This window comes from Asterias rubens, chromosome 11 (assembly GCF_902459465.1).
Source record: "Asterias rubens chromosome 11, eAstRub1.3, whole genome shotgun sequence".
Classification (NCBI taxonomy): Eukaryota; Metazoa; Echinodermata; class Asteroidea; order Forcipulatida; family Asteriidae; genus Asterias; species Asterias rubens.
The window spans coordinates 10,511,909-10,532,887 of NC_047072.1; the positions used below are offsets into that span (position 1 = coordinate 10,511,909).

The 20,979-nt window shown below is 40.0% G+C and overlaps 1 protein-coding gene across 6 annotated transcripts; it reads left to right on the top strand.

Annotated features, from left to right (window-relative positions):
* The first annotated feature begins 8,787 nt into the window (after positions 1–8,787).
* Positions 8,788–20,189, top strand: LOC117296407. 6 transcript variants are annotated; one of them, XR_004519751.1, is made up of 8 exons: positions 8,788–8,864; positions 10,108–10,234; positions 11,315–11,534; positions 12,747–12,878; positions 15,938–16,091; positions 16,932–17,100; positions 18,627–18,735; positions 19,710–20,189. XR_004519751.1 is itself a non-coding variant. In XM_033779312.1 (6 exons), the coding sequence occupies exons 2-5, from the start codon at positions 11,521–11,523 to the stop codon at positions 18,630–18,632; spliced, it is 306 nt and encodes a 101-aa protein (XP_033635203.1). In that variant the 5' UTR covers positions 9,889–10,234; positions 11,315–11,520; the 3' UTR covers positions 18,633–18,735; positions 19,710–20,189. The 6 variants fall into 6 exon arrangements, 1 of the variants encoding a protein (XP_033635203.1); XR_004519752.1 differs by lacking the exon at positions 8,788–8,864 and adding an exon at positions 8,923–8,965; XR_004519753.1 differs by lacking the exon at positions 8,788–8,864 and adding an exon at positions 9,752–9,767.
* Positions 20,190–20,979: the final 790 nt, after the last annotated feature.

The following is a 20,979-nucleotide window of genomic DNA, read 5'->3' on the forward strand; positions in this document are numbered from 1 at the left end:
TAAAAAACCCGTGCTGTGAATCACTGATCAATCTGTGTGCTATAAGGTGTTCCATGATGGCATCTCGGAGGATGGTTTCAAACACCTTACTGACCTGTGAGGTTAGGCTGATCGGCCTGTAGTTTGCTGCTACACTACGTTTGCCCTTCTTGAAGATGGGGGTGACGTTTGCTCTCCTCCAGTCTAGTGGAACCACTCCTTCTGCCATGGACTTCTGGAAAATTTGGCTGAGGGGTTCAGCTATCGCGCCCGATACTTCCCTTAAAACCACAGAATAAATATCATCTACTCCGGGTGCCTTGCCAGGCTTCAACTTCATTAGCACTTTGAGAACGTTCTCCGCTGTCACCTCTACATCTCTGAGCATGTCGTCGTTCGGTCCGCCAAACATCCTCTTGGGATGTGGTATGTTATGTAATTGTTCAAGTGTGAACACAGATGAAAAATAGTAATTTAACACCATAGCTGTTCTCACGTCGTCTGTAATGACTTCTCCATTTTCTTCCGTCAGAGGACCCACTTGGTCCCTTGTTTTCATGTTGCTCCTCACATATGCATAGAAGGCTTTAGGGTTCTGCTTGATTTTCTTTGTCAATCTTGACTCGTACTTTCTTTTGGCTGCTCTAATTTCTTTAGTCGCAAGGTTCAAAGCTCATTTGTACCGCAAGTAGTCTGCATGTTCTTGGGATTCTGTAAACCTCTTCCATAGGCGATATTTGCTCCTTCTCACTTTCTCTACTTTTTTGGTCCACCACAGAGGCTTTTTCTTGCTGGTTTTTCTCGTTTTCTTGGGTACAAACTTCACCACAGCTTCGTGGAGAAGTTCTTTGAAGATGACCCAGGTTCATCTTCCGCTCCTTTGTCACTAAACAGCACATTCCAATCCTGTTCAGACAGATACTTGTTCATGGTCTTGTAGTCCCCGTTACGATAGTCAAAATATGATATCTTCCAAACCTTTATTTGCACTGATGTCACAAGGTCGAAAGTGATGGCGTTGTGGTCACTGGTTCCGAAGGGTTCATTAAGCAGAACAATACCATCTAGTGGGAGGGGGAGGGGGACACGGCGGAAATGTGCTAACTAATAAACATCAGGGTATCCAAATGGAACCAAAAAGACCTGGGCAACATTTCATAAAGCCTGTTAGCACAAAAATATGCTTAGCACAGACCAATCTTGCTCAGCAGAAATTGGGTACCAGCCAAAATTCAATCAAGTTAGGATTGTTGCAACTGACGCCCCACTCAATTATTTTGCTCATCAAATAAACTTGCTAAGCAGTATTTTCTGCTTAACAGCTTTATGAAATTGCGACCACTTTTAACATTGATTTAGAAGTATCATGGCTGAGCAGTATAGTGCACCGAACTCAAGCTCTGGTGTTCATTGTCAGAGAGTGGGCCCCCCAGTGCTATGTTTCAAACTATTCGAAAGCGCCCTCACTTTTGTGTACGTCGCTCAACCATGCACTGGGCGACTTTGTTAGGGGGCGACAGTGTCGGGGGCGACTTTGTTGGGGGCGACTCTGTCAGGGGGCGACTTTGTGAGGGGCGACTTTGACAGGGGGGCGACTTTGTAAGTGAGGGGGCGACTTTGTGGTGGGCGACTTTGCTGGGGGCGACTTTGTAGTGGGCGACTTTGCTGGGGGGGCGACTTTGTTGTGGGCGACTTTGCTGGGGGGCGAGATGACTGGTTTCCCCACAGACATGGTGGATTCCAGATCAGAAGCATGTTGCAATGAATGGCCAACATGCCTCCTCAAATCAAAACCATAGAGTAAGATCAAACCAATGTGTTTTTTAAGTGATGATACAAAGCGCATGATGGACACCGTGAAGTTTTCGGAGCAGCAACAAGATGACGACCACAAAGACAGTTCTGGTGGACGATTACCGCTGTTCAAAGGTAAAAATAGTGAATGCCGATCGGTGTGTATGGTCGGAGTTCAGATCAGGGGAGAGAGAGTTTGTAAATTGTAATGTAATAATTTATTTATTATTTAATCATACTTCATAGTCATACCCTGAATACCGTCCATGCCATGGGCCGGGGTAGGGAAGTTTCCGTATGGCGCCACCACTTTTTCATTCGATATGAAATAACATAGTATCTAATTTACCTCAATAATGAGATATCCCTTTTTGTAAAAATGAGTGAAAAAGTGGTGGCGCCATACGGAAAGTTATCCTAACCAATAGAGTTATATACAAGAACTAGAGCCAGAGGGCGCACTGGTCATATACACGACCTTGCATGCCCGCAGGCAGGTGTTTGTGCGGCCATTTTCAAAATTTTGTAAGTTGACAATACAGCAGCGCGTAGCCGTAGCATTCAATAAACACAAACTCCAATGTGTGTTTCATATTCAACGAACGGGCGTACAGAATGGGTCGCGCGTGTCTCCTTGCAGTCCCGTCGCGTTTGTGCAAGAAGCATCACCTACCAGTGCGCCCAGTTGCGATACTGTGTAACCCTACTGTGAGTGCCGACAAACCTCCGGCTACGCCCTCGGCAGGAGGGTTACGTTATCGCAACTACATTGCGCCCTAGTTCTTATATTTAACTCTATGTATATAACTCCCTCTCTGCATATGGGCTGTACAGATAGGATAGCCTCCACCTCTGAAATAAATAAAGTTTTCATTTTTTAATACTTTGAAAATTTAATTATTTAATTTTATAATAAAAAAAACTAAACATGAACACCCCGGGGTTGATAAATTTCCTTCCTGCATTGCCCTGATATTCATAGAGTCCACGGTGCGACCTGCAACTTCAGAGATCCCCTGCTAGTGCTAGTGCCACCTGCTTGCTCCGCTGGTACCCTGTACAGTTACCACTGTCCCAACTATTTCGGTTGGGACTAATCTATACTATAGTTGTTGCAGTTGTTAAGACGGAACACTATCATTCAATGACGTTCCTTGACAATGTCAGTGATATAGTGCACTGCACTGACGTGACCTGAGAGGCTGAGTGCGCATACATCGAGTGGGGAAAATCACTCATAAAGACATAATCAGTCGTAGCCTAAGTCCCCTAGTACTACCAATTCATCAATCAGATAGTTGTCATTTTTAGCCTAACTATATATTAACAATCCACATGTGCAATCATGCCTACTACTAGTATTACTGGTAGCCCAAGGCTACAGTACAAGTAACATGTGTCCGTAGACATGACTGTAGTCGGCACTTTAGACAGCTCTAGCTGGAGTCTATCTGATCCCTCTCTTCTGATCCTTCTAAGTTCTACTGTTCTGTTTAATCTCTCTGTCTGACTGTCTATACCGAGTCTAGACGATCAAGTTTTGTCATTGCAGGAATTCAAGAAGTCATAATACCACTGATTGCAAATATCACCCTCTTTGTTATACAAAGTTTTGTGGAATTACTTCATAATCTTAGCATAACAGACCTTAACTGATCGCAATTCCCGCCTGACTGATTTTGTTGAATTGCCGGAAGGCATTGTGGGAAGGAAAGAGTGGGCTTACACACAAAGCCCTTTTTTCAATCCCACAATGCCTTCCGGCAATTCAACCAAATCAGTCAGGCCGGGAATTGCGATCAGTTAAGGTCTGTATGCTAAGATTATGAAGAATTCCACAAAACTTTGTATAACAAAGAGGGTGATATTTGCATCAGTGGTATTATGACTTCTTGAATTCCTGCAATGACAAAACTGATCGTCTAGACTCGGTATAGACAGTCAGACAGAGAGATTAAACAGAACAGTAGAACTTAGAAGGATCAGAAGAGAGGGATCAGATAGACTCCAGCTAGAGCTGTCTAAAGTGCCGACTACAGTCATGTCTACGGACACATGTTACTTGTACTGTAGCCTTGGGCTACCAGTAATACTAGTAGTAGGCATGATTGCACATGTGGATTGTTAATATATAGTTAGGCTAAAAATGACAACTATCTGATTGATGAATTGGTAGTACTAGGGGACTTAGGCTACGACTGATTATGTCTTTATGAGTGATTTTCCCCACTCGATGTATGCGCACTCAGCCTCTCAGGTCACGTCAGTGCAGTGCACTATATCACTGACATTGTCAAGGAACGTCATTGAATGATAGTGTTCCGTCTTAACAACTGCAACAACTATAGTATAGATTAGTCCCAACCGAAATAGTTGGGACAGTGGTAACTGTACAGGGTACCAGCGGAGCAAGCAGGTGGCACTAGCACTAGCAGGGGATCTCTGAAGTTGCAGGTCGCACCGTGGACTCTATGAATATCAGGGCAATGCAGGAAGGAAATTTATCAACCCCGGGGTGTTCATGTTTAGTTTTTTTTATTATTAAAAATTAAATAATTAAATTTTCAAAGTATTAAAAAATGAAAACTTTATTTATTTCAGAGGTGGAGGCTATCCTATCTGTACAGCCCATATGCAGAGAGGGAGTTATATACATAGAGTTAAATATAAGAACTAGGGCGCAATGTAGTTGCGATAAGTAACCCTCCTGCCGAGGGCGTAGCCGGAGGTTTGTCGGCACTCACCAGTAGGGTTACACAGTATCGCAACTGGGCGCACTGGTAGGTGATGCTTCTTGCACAAACGCGACGGGACTGCAAGGAGACACGCGCGACCCATTCTGTACGCCCGTTCGTTGAATATGAAACACACATTGGAGTTTGTGTTTATTGAATGCTACGGCTACGCGCTGCTGTATTGTCAACTTACAAAATTTTGAAAATGGCCGCACAAACACCTGCCTGCGGGCATGCAAGGTCGTGTATATTGACCAGTGCGCCCTCTGGCTCTAGTTCTTGTATATAACTCTATTGGTTAGGATAACTTTCCGTATGGCGCCACCACTTTTTCACTCATTTTTACAAAAAGGGATATCTCATTATTGAGGTAAATTAGATACTATGTTATTTCATATCGAATGAAAAAGTGGTGGCGCCATACGGAAACTTCCCTACCCCGGCCCATGGCATGGACGGTATTCAGGGTATGACTATGAAGTATGATTAAATAATAAATAAAATTATTACATTACAATTTACAAACTCTCTCTCCCCTGATCTGAACTCCGACCATACACACCGATCGGCATTCACTATTTTTACCTTTGAACAGCGGTAATCGTCCACCAGAACTGTCTTTGTGGTCGTCATCTTGTTGCTGCTCCGAAAACTTCACGGTGTCCATCATGCGCTTTGTATCATCACTTAAAAAACACATTGGTTTGATCTTACTCTATGGTTTGATTTGAGGAGGCATGTTGGCCATTCATTGCAACATGCTTCTGATCTGAATCCACCATGTCTGTGGGGAAACCAGTCATCTCGCCCCCCAGCAAAGTCGCCCACAACAAAGTCGCCCCCCCAGCAAAGTCGCCCACTACAAAGTCGCCCCCAGCAAAGTCGCCCACCACAAAGTCGCCCCCTCACTTACAAAGTCGCCCCCCTGTCAAAGTCGCCCCTCACAAAGTCGCCCCCTGACAGAGTCGCCCCCAACAAAGTCGCCCCCGACACTGTCGCCCCCTAACAAAGTCGCCCAGTGCATGGTTGAGCGACGTACACAAAAGTGAGGGCGCTTTCGAATAGTTTGAAACATAGCACTGGGGGGCCCACTCTCTGACAATGAACACCAGAGCTTGAGTTCGGTGCACTATACTGCTCAGCCATGATACTTCTAAATCAATGTTAAAAGTGGTCGCAATTTCATAAAGCTGTTAAGCAGAAAATACTGCTTAGCAAGTTTATTTGATGAGCAAAATAATTGAGTGGGGCGTCAGTTGCAACAATCCTAACTTGATTGAATTTTGGCTGGTACCCAATTTCTGCTGAGCAAGATTGGTCTGTGCTAAGCATATTTTTGTGCTAACAGGCTTTATGAAATGTTGCCCAGGTCTTTTTGGTTCCATTTGGATACCCTGATGTTTATTAGTTAGCACATTTCCGCCGTGTCCCCCTCCCCCTCCCACTAGATGGTATTGTTCTGCTTAATGAACCCTTCGGAACCAGTGACCACAACGCCATCACTTTCGACCTTGTGACATCAGTGCAAATAAAGGTTTGGAAGATATCATATTTTGACTATCGTAACGGGGACTACAAGACCATGAACAAGTATCTGTCTGAACAGGATTGGAATGTGCTGTTTAGTGACAAAGGAGCGGAAGATGAACCTGGGTCATCTTCAAAGAACTTCTCCACGAAGCTGTGGTGAAGTTTGTACCCAAGAAAACGAGAAAAACCAGCAAGAAAAAGCCTCTGTGGTGGACCAAAAAAGTAGAGAAAGTGAGAAGGAGCAAATATCGCCTATGGAAGAGGTTTACAGAATCCCAAGAACATGCAGACTACTTGCGGTACAAATGAGCTTTGAACCTTGCGACTAAAGAAATTAGAGCAGCCAAAAGAAAGTACGAGTCAAGATTGACAAAGAAAATCAAGCAGAACCCTAAAGCCTTCTATGCATATGTGAGGAGCAACATGAAAACAAGGGACCAAGTGGGTCCTCTGACGGAAGAAAATGGAGAAGTCATTACAGACGACGTGAGAACAGCTATGGTGTTAAATTACTATTTTTCATCTGTGTTCACACTTGAACAATTACATAACATACCACATCCCAAGAGGATGTTTGGCGGACCGAACGACGACATGCTCAGAGATGTAGAGGTGACAGCGGAGAACGTTCTCAAAGTGCTAATGAAGTTGAAGCCTGGCAAGGCACCCGGAGTAGATGATATTTATTCTGTGGTTTTAAGGGAAGTATCGGGCGCGATAGCTGAACCCCTCAGCCAAATTTTCCAGAAGTCCATGGCAGAAGGAGTGGTTCCACTAGACTGGAGGAGAGCAAACGTCACCCCCATCTTCAAGAAGGGCAAACGTAGTGTAGCAGCAAACTACAGGCCGATCAGCCTAACCTCACAGGTCAGTAAGGTGTTTGAAACCATCCTCCGAGATGCCATCATGGAACACCTTATAGCACACAGATTGATCAGTGATTCACAGCACGGGTTTTTAAGAGGTCGTTCCTGCCTGACCAATTTACTAACTTTTCTGGAGCTTGTAACAAAGACCGTTGATGATGGCAACCCTGTTGATGCAGTGTACCTCGATTTCAGTAAAGCCTTCGACCGAGTTCCACACCAGAGGTTACTGACGAAACTACGATCACATGGGATAGGTGATTCAACTGCTGCTTGGATTAAGGCATGGCTGTCTGACAGACAACAGAGGGTGGTGGTGAACGGGGCCCAATCGGAGTGGTCAGGAGTTAAAAGCGGTGTCCCCCAAGGTTCTGTTCTTGGCCCGCTGTTGTTCATCATCTACATCAACGACATTGACGAGGATATCTTGAGTTCGGTCCTGAAGTTCGCTGACGACACCAAGGTCTTCAGAAAAGTGAAAACCCCAGCAGATGCTCGCGCTCTTCAGGACGACCTCGATCGTCTTTACCGGTGGTCTGATGACTGGCAAATGTTATTTAATATTGACAAATGCAAGTGCCTCCACTTCGGGCATAGTAACATCAAGCACAACTACTCCATTGGTGACAGTATAATTCAGACAGTAAGTGAAGAAAGAGATCTTGGGGTAATCATCCATCAGTCACTAAATGCAAGTACCCACTGTGCGAAGGCAGTCAAAAGCGCATTCAGAGCCCTGGGGCTAATCAACAGAACCATTACGAACAAAGACAAAACAACAATCATCAGACTGTACAAAGAACTGGTTAGACCACACCTAGATTACTGTGTTCAGGCGTGGAGGCCTCATCTTCAAAGGGATATTGACCTAATAGAAAGAGTGCAAAAGAGAGCATTGCGAATGATTGGAGGTCTATCTCACCTAGACTACGTCCACAGACTCAGGGAAGTGAAATTGACCACCCTGAGTGCAGGACGCTGCGAGGAGATCTTATCGAGACCTTTAAGATACTTAGGGGCCTTGAGGGCTTGAACCCTGAACATTTCTTTGATTTGTCAACCGTGCAGCACAGGGGTCACCAACTTAAACTGTACAAATCAAGATCCAACCTCAACCTCAGGCAGTTCTGGTTTACCCAGAGAGTGGTCAACTACTGGAACATTCTCCCTCGAAAAGCAATTGAAGATTCAAGTGTGAACATTTTCAAGGGACATGTGGATAAATTCCTAAAGAACGTCGGGGGGCTCTACATAAGCTTATCTAAGCTGTCTGCCCCAGTAACCAGAACCACCGTCTCCTCCCCAGTTGTGTGATGGCGTCGGTGGATTCAAGTAAGTTCAAGTAAGTTAATATGGGACATACAAGACAACAAATCAAATAATAATGCTGCATTTGCCAGCGTTCGACCTTAACGCAGGTCCGTTGGCCAAATGCCAGTAGAAATCGCGGCGGACCAGCTGAAACACCTTGCCAACTGGTCCGGCTGACCAGTCAAAAATGTCGGCAGCGGTACTACAGAACTATAACTATTTTTTTTACTATTTTCAGGCTCGAATAAAACGTAAAAACATTCACTCAAGGAGTCAAGGTTTGGGTAAAACGTAATAAAAATTACTCGAGGTGCCGCTGAACGCTGGCAGACTTCCGACGATCACGCATACACAGCGCAAAATCCCATCATGCAACGCAAAGGCTTGTAGTCTTCGCATTAGTTCACGTGTGGCAAAAAGTGTAAGAAATACTGAACGCTAGAGGGCGTTTCAGAATATTCGATAGCCTGGGAATAGACGTCCTCTATTGGTGAAAGTACGCGATAGCTTACAAAACTAGCTTCAATCGCCTAGACAGAAGACCACAAAGCAAAACATATTCTGTCAGCAGCATGGTCGTCAATGGAGCAGATTTGCGTGTGGGAATAATTAAAAGAGGCTAGCGTGTTTACGAAAAACGAGCGAGAAGGTGAGGCTTAATTCAACAAAAATTACCAAGTTAGGATACACTGGATGAGCAAAAAGGAGTATTTAATTGTGTTTAGTAAAGTTCTTCCGTCCTGATTTTGGGTAATTTTGTTGGGCGATCTTGTTTATTGTTCCAATCCATTGTTTTTTTTTGGTCACATAAAATGCGCGGTTGTTTGGGGTTTTTTGCGGGTTGATTTCAAGAAAGACCTGGGTTCTAGAATGCAATCATGTGTTAAACAAAGGCGCAGCTGTTTTTGCTGCTTTTAAAAATGTTTTTTAAATGAACATTTTGTTCACAAAACAGACGCCGGCACCGACCATTCCATACACATAATTGAAAAAAAATACTGTCTAACTAGTATGCTTCATCATGGATGTTGCAACTTTTTTGATGTTTACTTTTTGTTGGGGGTTTTTCTGGACGAAAGTGGGAAGATTTTGGGAACTTCGGTACGATGTATTATGTTTATGAATACTTATTAAAACTACAATAATAGGCAATGTTTATACATGATAAAATAACTCGAGCGATCGCACGTAACCCTCCCCCACAGTAGATTTGAAGGCAGTACATAAAAAGTTAATGATATTTTAACAGTCGGTTTTAAAGTGTTTTGGGTTTTTTTTTATAGTAAAAACACTATTTTTTTTTCTTCATAAAAAAGTTCTTCTTACTTAGGAATACTTTTATGTAGAGTGCTTACAATAAACTGTGGACTAAAAAAAACTACTTAAATAACGACATTTTAAATTTTGCTCTGACAAATAATTTGACCTGTTTTTAAATTAATTTTAATAACATTGTTATTACATTTTTAAGGATAAAATACTCTAACATTAATGAGCCCTCTTACGAACACAATAACTTGGTACACATAAATAAAGTATGGCTTCCAGTGCAGTTAAGTTTACGTTGCAATTCATGTTGAATTTTGAAATAGCGACGATCGGAAATCGAGCAGTTGGTATACAACAGTATACTATTAGTTAAAAAAAAAATAACATAAACAAATTGATGGACCAGTCAAAAACCTGGCGGACCAGTGAAAAATCAAGCCAACTGGTCCTGCTGGCCAGTTGAAAAAAAAGTTGAGGGCAACCCCTGTTTGCTCTGCAAAGCAGTTAACACGGACAGTTTTGTGAAAAGTTTTGTGACTGTTATGAATCTCCCTGTCAAAATTCTTTTGTTTTAGGTGTTGTGATCTTGCTCATAAGTATTGATATATCGATTACTGTTACAGGGCCTTAGCTCAATTGCTATGCGCCAAGCAGAGCAATCACTCAGCGGAGAGCATTGGGGTGTATCTACGTAAAGTGAAGCAAGCTATCTCCACAACGGCAGCTCGATTCTCTGGATTTATGCAACACGTAAGTTATCAAATCTACATTATGTTAATGGTGCTGCTTCAGAGAAAATCAAGCTGACCTGGGTTATTGTACAATCAATCAATCAATCAATCAATCAGCCAATCATTCAATCAATCAATCAATCAATCAATCAATCAAGCTCTATCAGGTTCCACCTACTTTGTATAATCCAGATTAGCCGGCAAGGTTATTGAAGAGCAGATATAGTCCAACCTTGTCCATTTTTTATTAATAAGGTATATGAATTCCACTCCCACTTGTATTGTTTTTTTGTAAAGGTTGCTTATGAACGGCTAATATTAAAGAGCCATTAATATTGCTGAGTATTACATTGTTTCTTGCTAGAGTGTTGTTAATATCTCAGAGTACATTTGGTTGCCGGAGTGTCGATACGAATATCAGAGTAAAACACCTTTTCGCAAATACTGGGGTGCGTGCGTAAAGCTTGGAATTAGGTGCATAGTGGTCTAGCTGGTGATCAAATTTTATCCATATCTATCCCACAATGCACCTCATTCAACAGTCTGCGCTTGCGCAGTGGTATTTGCGAAATGCATCTTGCCATATTGTTGTTAAATGAGCAGTGGTGCCATACTTAACTGCCTCAAAACTTCTGCGTGACAATAGAATATTGTCAAAAGGAAATGCACTGCAACAAAGTAATCCAACTAACTCTTAAAGGCAGTGGACACTATTAGTAATTACTCCAAATAATTATCAGCATATAACCTCACTTGCTAAAGAGTAATGGGGAGAGGTTGATAGTATAAAACATTGTGAGAAACGGCTCCCTTTGAAGTGACGTAGTTTTCGAAGGAAAGAAGTAATTTTCCACGAATTTGATTTCGAGACCTCAAGTTTAGAATTTGAGGTCTTGAAATCAAGCATCTGAAAGCACACATTTACGTATGGCAGGGGTGTTTTGTTCTTTCATAGTTATCTCGCAACTCCGACGACCAATCAAGCTCAAATTTTCGCAGGTTTGTTATTTTATCCATATGTTGAGATACACCAAGTGAGAAGACTGGTCTTTGACAATTACCAATAGTGTCCATTGTCTTTAAACCTCTGCATTTCTAGGATGCGCAAGAGTTCCTCTGTCAGTGCCTGGATCAACTCAAAGACGACACCGAAAGGGCCAACAAGAGGGCGCTAAACTCCCCCTTGGACGAGACCCCAGGGACGGATGATGATAAAATTAAACTGAGGTTTCGCTATCCGCACGACTGCCCGATTGTCAAGAACTTTGAATTTGAAGTCATGCACTCTACGATCTCTCGCTGGACATGCCCAGAAGGAGGTTTGGCAATTATTTTTTCTCTCTTGAGAATACTCTTTTTTTTTTTTTACTTTCGGCTCTGGCTCAACAAAGTTCTAAAATATTTTTTCCGTTTTGTATTCCTCCCCGTTTTGTGGCCACATAACATTCAGTTGGGAGGGTTCTGATTTTATGCTATGATATTATTCTAGAAGACTTGTATATAAGATACTCTCGTATCTTGTATATAAACCTTTATTTTATTGCTGAGACGATGTGATTTGTTGGGCTGCTTCTAGTGCGGGTGTTGTGCTGACATTTGTTTCCTTTAGTCTTTAAGTGACTGTTTTATTGTGTCCTGTATTGTGCATTGTATTTTTATAATTGTGTGCTATGTTACTGGAGTGTTTAAAACAGTACAGGAGATCTTGTTAATGTCATAATGTATTCCCTAATTTTGAACAATATATTGTGTATTTTGAATGTCTTTTTAAGCACGAGATCCAAGGCAATATCTATTGTAATCTGTACATGTATTGAGAATGTTCTCCTTTTTGGATTACTTTCGGCTCTTCCTCAAAGTTCTCAAATGTCAGAATTTTTTTCCCCACATGACAAGGTAGACTGGACTTCACTCAGACTCGACTGCACCTCAATAATTCTGTGTTAGCGAATGCATTTATATATCTTATCTATCACTTTTTCTATAATTTTTTATTGTTAATGACTAATGTTTTATCTTTAAATTATTCTAATATACATCATAAACTCTTGATGTCACTTTTTGTAAACTTAATAATTGTTACCGGACTTGTTGTTTGGTATTTTTTAATAAAACCAAAAGGAAACAAAAATAATGTGATTTTTGGAGAAGTTTCCTTCTCTATAAAAGTAAATTCATTGCCATACTTTTTCAATTTTTAAATGTTAATTGTCACAATTCAATATTTGTATCAATTGTTTTAAACTTTTCCATATTTCAGTATTTCTAACCCTATCGGGTCGATCCAGGTTGAGGTATAATGCCGTGTCCAAATTGGCGACTTTGGCTACAGCTACGGCTAGATCAGCGCGTCTGTCAGTGTTGAAGAATGGCCGTAGCTGTAGCCGAAGTCGCCAATTCGAACGTGGCCTAACTTAGAGAGGTTTGCGGTGACAACATGTGAATATCTCTATGTGACTAGTGTTGGTTCCGAAAAGAACCGGTGGTTAGGGACTCCTATTAATGATTGTTATAATTTGTCCATGTTTCAGTCATTCTAACCCGATCGGGTCGATCCAGACGGCACTGGAGCAGTTCTTCAGAGAGGAGGGTATAGAGTATGCCTGCGGAGAATGTGACTGCAAGCAGGCTATAGTCACGCATAAGTTCACTAAGCTACCAAGGTAATAGAAGTTTTTGTTGGGATGTGTTTTTTGTGATGCTGATTGGAAGCTGTTTGTTGCTGTTTTCTTAACAACTAGGCAGTGCATTCAGCTGAACTTTTACATGTGTCTTATAATGTATATTTCTTTATAATTTTGCCTATAAATCAGCATTTAATGGACAAAACCCAATATGAGTGCCAGTGTCTTTAAAGATTGATAATATTGAAGAATTATTTATTTTTGTCATTTACAAAATATTGTTTTTATATTGGGTTATAGTAGCCCTATTTTATACCTAGATTGAGGATTTATGTATATATATGTCTTGCCTTTTTAAATACCTTTGTTCATTGGTGTTTGTGCATGTTTTTTCATGCCCTGATGTCCATCTGTGTACTGTTTTTTTTTCACCAACTGTTACCACTGTGCAATTATCCTAGTATAATCCTAGGTAATCGAAGTAACAGAACAGCAAACCCTGTTTTTTTTACCTTCATTTTCCTCCTTGCTGAGAATTTCATGTTGTCAATAGTAATGATAAATTGGTATAAGAGTTGTCTTCAGAAAACCTTTTTCAATTTATCATCAATTCCAAAGCTTTTGATGGCAAATTGGTCCAATGGTGCTCAATCAAAGGTAGTGCTGTCTTTCATTTTCACTTTTTTTTCTAAAGAATTAATAAATTTGTCTTCGTAAACCTGTTTAAATTCATCATTGTCACTTACAAAGCTTTCGAATGCAAATTGGTCCAATGGTTTTCAATCAGACATGTTATGTCTTTCATTCTCGCCTTTCCAAAAACCGCAACCTTACAAGCGGACACTGAAGATCGCAAGAACTATGTCTCGAGTCATTCTTAATTTCTGCAACCGTTATAAATTATAAGTGGTGACTGATTGTTTTCCAATAAATCACAGAGCAAACCAATCAGCTTACAGAAAACATTTTCCCAACATGTTTTCTCCTGTCCTTGTTTGATTATTTGATCATTCATCACCTCTGTCCGACCTGTCAAACCAAATGAGTTTTCTGGACTTGATAGTGGGGCAATTTATCTTGTTCTTTCAGGGTAATTATCATTCATCTTAAGCGCTACAAATTTGACGCCTGACGTAACTTTTGCACTGACCGTATGCGAAGCGTGATACATTGACACTCACAATACTCAGAGTGCAATATGAAAACTGTGATTGGGTTATCGCCTGATATCACACTCTGGTTTGATTGGATTATTAGTGCATACTGGAAGGTAATATAGTAGAAACAATAATACATGGCACCCTGAACTAAGATATTGACAAAATGGAGAGCCCGCCAACACAGGGTTAGCAGGCCTGTATGCTTTGTTTGTGAAAGGGCACCGGCACCAAGGCATTTTTCCCTTGGTAATGGTGCACCTTATGTGGAAATTGTAAATTACTGGAGCATTTCAAAGGCAATGACCAGAGGGGCAATCGCCCTCGTTACCTTTCGTGAAGTATAAGGCCTTGAGTGCTGGCACGTTAATTTGGAGTTCGTTGGTTCAAATCCTGCTCCCGGAATCATTAAAAAAATTACCTAATCGGTTTCCCTTGTGGTTTATTATTTGATATTATACATGTACATTACAAGACTTAAAATTGTGGTTTTAATTGATCGTTGTTCATATTGTATACTTTTGTTTGAATATTGTTGAACGTTGATAAGGCATTAATTTATGTAAAATGCCTGTCACATGTCATTTGATTTCTTGTTTATGAAATGTTTCTTATTTTGGTTTGTAAATTTATAAACATATTTTTCCCTTAATACTATTTAAATGGATGCTTTTATCTGTCACCCTCATATTGAAATATGCTTTTTTCATTCATTGTTTTCTTCCAGGGTATTTTGTTAAAATTCAAAACCCATTGCAGACTTCTAAGTTTTGTGTGTTTTTATCTGTCACCCCCATATTGAAACATGTATGCATTTTTCATTCATTGTTATCTTCCAGATGATTTTTTGTAATTCAAAACCCATTGCAGACTAAGTTTTGTTTGTTTTTACCTGTCACCCTCATATTGAAACATGTATGCATTTTTCATTCATTGTTATCTTCCAGATGAGTTTTATAATTCAAAACCCATTGCAGACTTCTTATATGTTTAAGTTTAGTCCTTTCAGATGACTTCCTCTTTTTGGGTTTTGATTTTCCTCCTTTTTATTTCACTTTCTGTGTACAAAAGTACAGGAATATTATCTTTTCTTCTGTTTTTCTTGCCTGGTTTTCTCTTTTCCTTATTTTTGTCATGGATAGTTAATACTAACATGCCTGGGGTTGATTTCACAAAGAGTTAGGACTCGTCTTATCTCGAGTTAGTACGAAACTCGTCCTAACTTAGGATAAATGTAAAGGTCTGCATGCTACAGTGCAGGTTTGGGACTCGTCCTAAGTCCTAGGATTAGTCTTAAGTTAGGAAGAGTTTTGTGAAATCGACGGTTGGTATGTCTTGTGCCTCTTTATCAATGTTGTTTTGAGACTCGTATACGTAGTTTGCTTTCTATTGTAACAATTGCTTTGTGTATATTTGTTTATTGTTTTATGTTTTGAGTTGCGCAAATGTTGCCATATAAATGTCTCGTATTATTATTGATACTATAGTTTGGGTGTATTAGCTCATCAATTAGATTAGAATAGGAGCTTTTACATCATTATCCCCCAATTAGGCCTAGTTAGAGTGTAAGGTTAGACGTCACATTACATTGATACCACTGCTTATTAAGTTTTCTTCACTTTTAATACCTTTATACTATATCCGATTTTTGTTTTTGGCCTGTGGTGTCACTGTTGGTGAATTTATTGCCGCTTTGTAAATGATAAATAGGTTAATTATGTATATAATGGAGGTTAATATATTTGTTTTCAACCCTTACCTGACAATATGCAAACAATTGCGATAGTAGAATATATAGCAAGACAATTTCTCAACTTAATGTAATCATGTAACCAGTAAGTAGATTGTACACATGGTGTTACGGTAAACCAAATATAAATTGAGAACAAAACATGTGACAATTTGTTAATTGATTTTTTTTCTCCTCACTTTTTGTGTTAGTAAACAACCAAGGCAAACCATTCTCCTGGAAAGTAACACAGACTCAGACGATGACGAGACCCAAAAAGTCTTAGAGATGAGTAAAAAAGAGTCGGAGAGAAAAAAGCGAGAGGCAGATGAGAGGTTGCGGCTTGAGGAAGAAGAATTGAAAAAGGTTTGATGTCCCCCCACCCCCTTCCAAGTTTATTTTTTGTGTTAGCAAGGCAGGTTTAATACCTTGAATAGGAAGAAAGTATCTGTTTTAGAAAGTCAGAATGTTTTTATGTGGACATTAATTTTTTGCCAGCAACCCGCTTGGGCTTGGGATAAGGCTCTGTTACTTGAAAAACTTTTTACTAATACTAATTTTAGTAATGAAAATGAGTATTTGACCCACTGCATCATTGTCATTTAAGGCTGCTGATTGCAGCATTTGCCATTATGGGAGTAAAATTGCATATGAATTTTATGGTAGGCATTTAAAAATCTGTTTAATGGATTGAGTGTCACCTAATATGTTCACTAACTGCACAATCATGGAGGAATTCATTGTACAACACTCTCAAAATGGCGCAACAAAGATTTTCCTGATCATCCAATTTAAGTTCTGGTGGTTAGGTCATCGGAGTGTGTATTCAAATTCCGGTCAGGACACTATAAGTGGGTACCAGCTAGGGTAGAGGTTGATACTGTGTATGAAAAGCCCTTGGAGCATAGGGTTGCCCAGGTTGTATACTCCCAAGGGAGCTGAGACAGATTAAAAGAATGTTATGGCCAATTGACCAATGCAATAATGTAAAGCGCCTTGAGAGGGTTATTGTGAAATGTGCTCTATATAAGAACTAGTTATTACTACAAATATTATTATGACATCATGTCGTTTGGGTCAATAAGTTGTTTTATCATGTGTTGTATTCTTTATTTATTTTACTTATCAAATAATAAACCTCAAGGTAAACAGACTGGGCATTTTTTTCTTTGCTCAATCCCAATATTTTTTTTGTTTTACTGGTAGGAATCCTTGAGAAGATGACACTCTGAGATGTGCAGGAAGATGTGTGGGGAGGCAGCCTACCTGCAAGGCCTCACCTGAAATGGCTGCTGAAGAGACACGCGTACATAAAGTGCCGTAGAAGCTTTACTGAAATTAGTGAAATATGCCATCATCCTGCAATACACACATGGTAAGTTGCAGTCAAGTTTGTTGTTATTCTATCTTTAAATGAATTAGCTTACGACAGGGCCCAATTTTATGGCTCTGCTTATCGTAAGGACAGAATCAAGGTTACGGAGGTTACGACACGCGTATTTCACGGGTTAGCGGTGAATTTTGGCTTCTGCGCGTGCGTACTCCCTGTTACTAGGCATTCTACACTTACAAGGCTAGGGCAGAAACTCGGCGCTTGCTCGTAAGCAGAGATTCGTGATCGTTAGCACAGAATTCTGCAGTAAGTAGAGCCATGAAATTGGGCCCAGTACCGCTAACAACAAAGTTTTACTGAACTCCTGTATTTGAGATTTGCGTCCAGAATTAAAACAGTTTTCATTTTAATGATTTTGTTGTGGCATGTTATGGCCACGTTTCTGCGACTGCCTAGCGCCAACTTTATGGTGTGTGCCAACCAATAATTTCTGTAGGTATGCATGAATATATTCAGGGTGTTTCATTGTCACCAATTGAATGATTTCACTGTTTTTCTTTATCAGAATGCCTCGTGCGATCATAACCCCAGCGGTGCGTTTTGGCGGTTGTAACCAATAATTTTTTTGGTTGAATTAGCCAACGGTTAATCACAGGCCAATAATCAAAATTTGTATTGGTTACTGTCGCCAAAACACACCTCTTGAAGTGTAACTTTGAAATATCCTATATTGGTTTTTTAAGTTAATCCTGTGATTGATCCATCTTATGGTGAAGACTATACAGAGCGTACTGTAAAAAGATGCATCAAGATAGAGCTACTGGTCCCCTCTCAATGTTTTTCGATCTTGCGGAATGCTAATTGCATACAGTTTTAGGTCATCATATAAAAGCATGATTCATTTGAAATGTTTTACATCGAAACACAGGCAATTTGACACCCATGTACTTTAAACATAAATGTTTTTAATAAATGGATTAAAGGAGCACGTTGCCTTGGATCGGTCGAGCTGGTTTTTGAAAAGTGTTGTAACCGTTTGTTATAAAATGCATTGATCAGAAAGATGTTTTAAAAGTAGAATATAATGATCCACACAAAGTTGCCTCGAAATTTCGTAGTTTTCTTCATACCTTGTGGACAAACACCATCGGCCATTTATGGGAGTCAAATTTTGGACTCCCATAAATGGCCGACCGTGTAAGTTCACAAAGTAAAAGGAAAACCATGCAACTTCGACGCAAATATGTGTGGATCATTGTATTCTACTTTTAAAACATCTTTCCAACAATATGCATTTTATAACAATGGTTACAAACGCTTTTTATAGACCCACTCGTCCGATCCAAGGCAACGTGTTCCTTTAATGTGACAGCACTCTATACCAACTGAGCTATCTAGACCTATGTCGGTGTCCCTATTTTGTACATACATCGTTTTAAACTGTCGTGTAGCCAGGGACCATATATGACACAGTTGGTAGAAATGTCTACACGTTAATCTGGAGGTGGTTAGTTCGAGTCCCACTCTAGTCAATTTTGTTTTTCAACCCAAAATTGTTTTCTTTACAGGTCTAAAAGAGAAATGACAAGACAAGCACATAAGAAAATGAGATGATGGAAAACCTCTTTAGTTGTTTGTGTTCTGCTCAGATGTTGCCTAGCGACAAGGGATGCTCAGGTAATACTGCTCAGAATTATTATCACAACAAATCCTTATGTAAAAGATAAATCGAACATTGAAAGGGGCAGCAGTGTAGACCGACTCATGAGCAGGCCTGGAATTTCATGTTGGAAGGGCAAGGTCATTTGCATTTTGCAAAGGGCACTTCAGTGGGAAACTTTTGAAGGCACGAAGGCCAATACATGGGGCAATGGAGATCGATGGTCTCCGTAGCAAGCATGTTATTCCAGGCCTGAGTGCAGATGCTATAGGGAAGGTATTTTGATGGTGTTTATATAAAACCTTTGATCAAAGTTAATTGCATCAGAACAACCATGTCAAATCTGCATGTAGATCCTGCAAATATTACGAAAGTGCCCCATGCGAAAACTGTGCAATTTGGTCCATACATTCTCGTTATTTTAACCATGTCTGATGGTGTATACAAAAAAAAGTAAAATCTTATTCAAACTAGCTTATGTTGGCCAACTTACAAACGCCCGGAACAACTCAGAGTATCCATTTTTTTTATGGTCAGTTGGCCATATTATTTGAACCGGGAAATCTATTGTGCTGCATGCACAGGCTAGGCAGGCACCTATACCGTGCGATGCTTTGAATCCCTCATGAAAAAATATGGAGGGTACTTTAATCTCCCTTTCTGGGTGATATTGTGTAATTCCGGATTCCAGACCTTTTGTCCTTCATTTACAAATGATGGAGCAGGTTGCCATCACTGTATTTGGCTCAATGAGAGGTTGTCCGAATGGTAAATTATTAGTATTAGATTATCACCCTTAGCCTTGGCCAAGGTTTTGCGATTAAGAGTGAACTCATACCTTTTTTTTTAAACACAAAACAGAAGTAAGTTCATTATGTTTCTATAATAAAGCTGAGGGGGTGGAAAGTCTTGATTACCTACAGAGGTGAGGTAACCAATAATTATTTCTACTAGTTATTTGTTTTTCTTTGATTTTTTTATTATCTTGCAGTACTTTGATAACATCTTCTCCACATTGGGAGAGATTGAAAGAGAACAGGTGATGAGGAGGGTGACTCCAGGAATGCGGCCCCATTACAATGTGAGTATGAGGCGACCACGGACACATGTTTATGCCAGACTGCAACACTGTACTAATGAAACTCAATGCATGCATCAAGGACATTCACCAAAGAGCCACTGCAAACAAGATGATGCTTAATGCTGCAAAGCATTGGTTCTTCATTTTACATCAAGATTTTCACAACAGCCACTTCCAGTCATTTCCATCATGGTTGGTGATGTGAAACCACTCAACGAAAGCCAGAAATCTCTGTGCAGTCATGGATGAACATCTACATGTATCACCGAAGGCCCATGTCTCTACCCTATATGCCGCTCTTAAATTACTGTCATCCAAAGATGTTTTAAATTTAGAAAATAATGATCCACACAAATACACCTGGAAATTGTTTAGTTTTCCTTGGCCGTCTTGAACTAACATGATCTGCCATTTTGTTGAAGCAGTAGTTTGACTCCCCAAAATGGCAGACCATCATAGTTCACAAAGTATTGGGAAAACCTCACAGTTTTTAGGATCACTTCTTCCCTGACATGTAAAAAATTCCATGATTAAATTTTGAATAGTCTACCAACTAGTAGTTTCAAAACTAGCTAAACTTAAAACGTGGTTTTCTCGAAAAAGACAATTTTTGCTGCTTTTTTGGCCCTTCGTGAAATTGCTGACAATATGAATGAAATTAGAAAATAATTTTCCACAAAAATATACCTGGAAATCGTTTGTATTTTCTTGTAACCTTCTTGAACTATAACACAACCTGCCATTTTTGTTGAAGCAAATTCATGACTCCTCAAAATGGCAGACTATTTTAGTGCACAGTATAAGTATTATGGAATTTTTGACTCCACAAAACACAAAGTAAAAGGAAAACCACACAGTTTTGAGGCACCTTGGTGTTGATAATTACACACAAATCTAAAAGCAATGTGTCTCTTGAAGAAGGTTTTGATGACTATGTGATTGAAATTGTTGAAATTTGAGATGTGATGAATTTTCAACAAGGTTTGATAAAAAGTACCGAGTACGACTTTTTATTGTTGAATTATCCCACATGCCTAAAGGGGACACGTCGCTTTCGAGTTGGGTGTTACTGTTTTGGGCTTTAGAAAGTGCTTGCTGTGAAATGGATATGGTTGAAAATATGTTTTAAAATAAATAAATAAATGATCCACACAGATAAACATGTACCTGGAAATTGTTT

Coding starts and splice junctions, on each gene's coding strand:
- LOC117296407 (XM_033779312.1), top strand. Junction 12,879..15,937: donor AAGTTCACTAAGCTACCAAG/GTAATAGAAGTT, acceptor TTTTTGTGTTAG/TAAACAACCAAGGCAAACCA.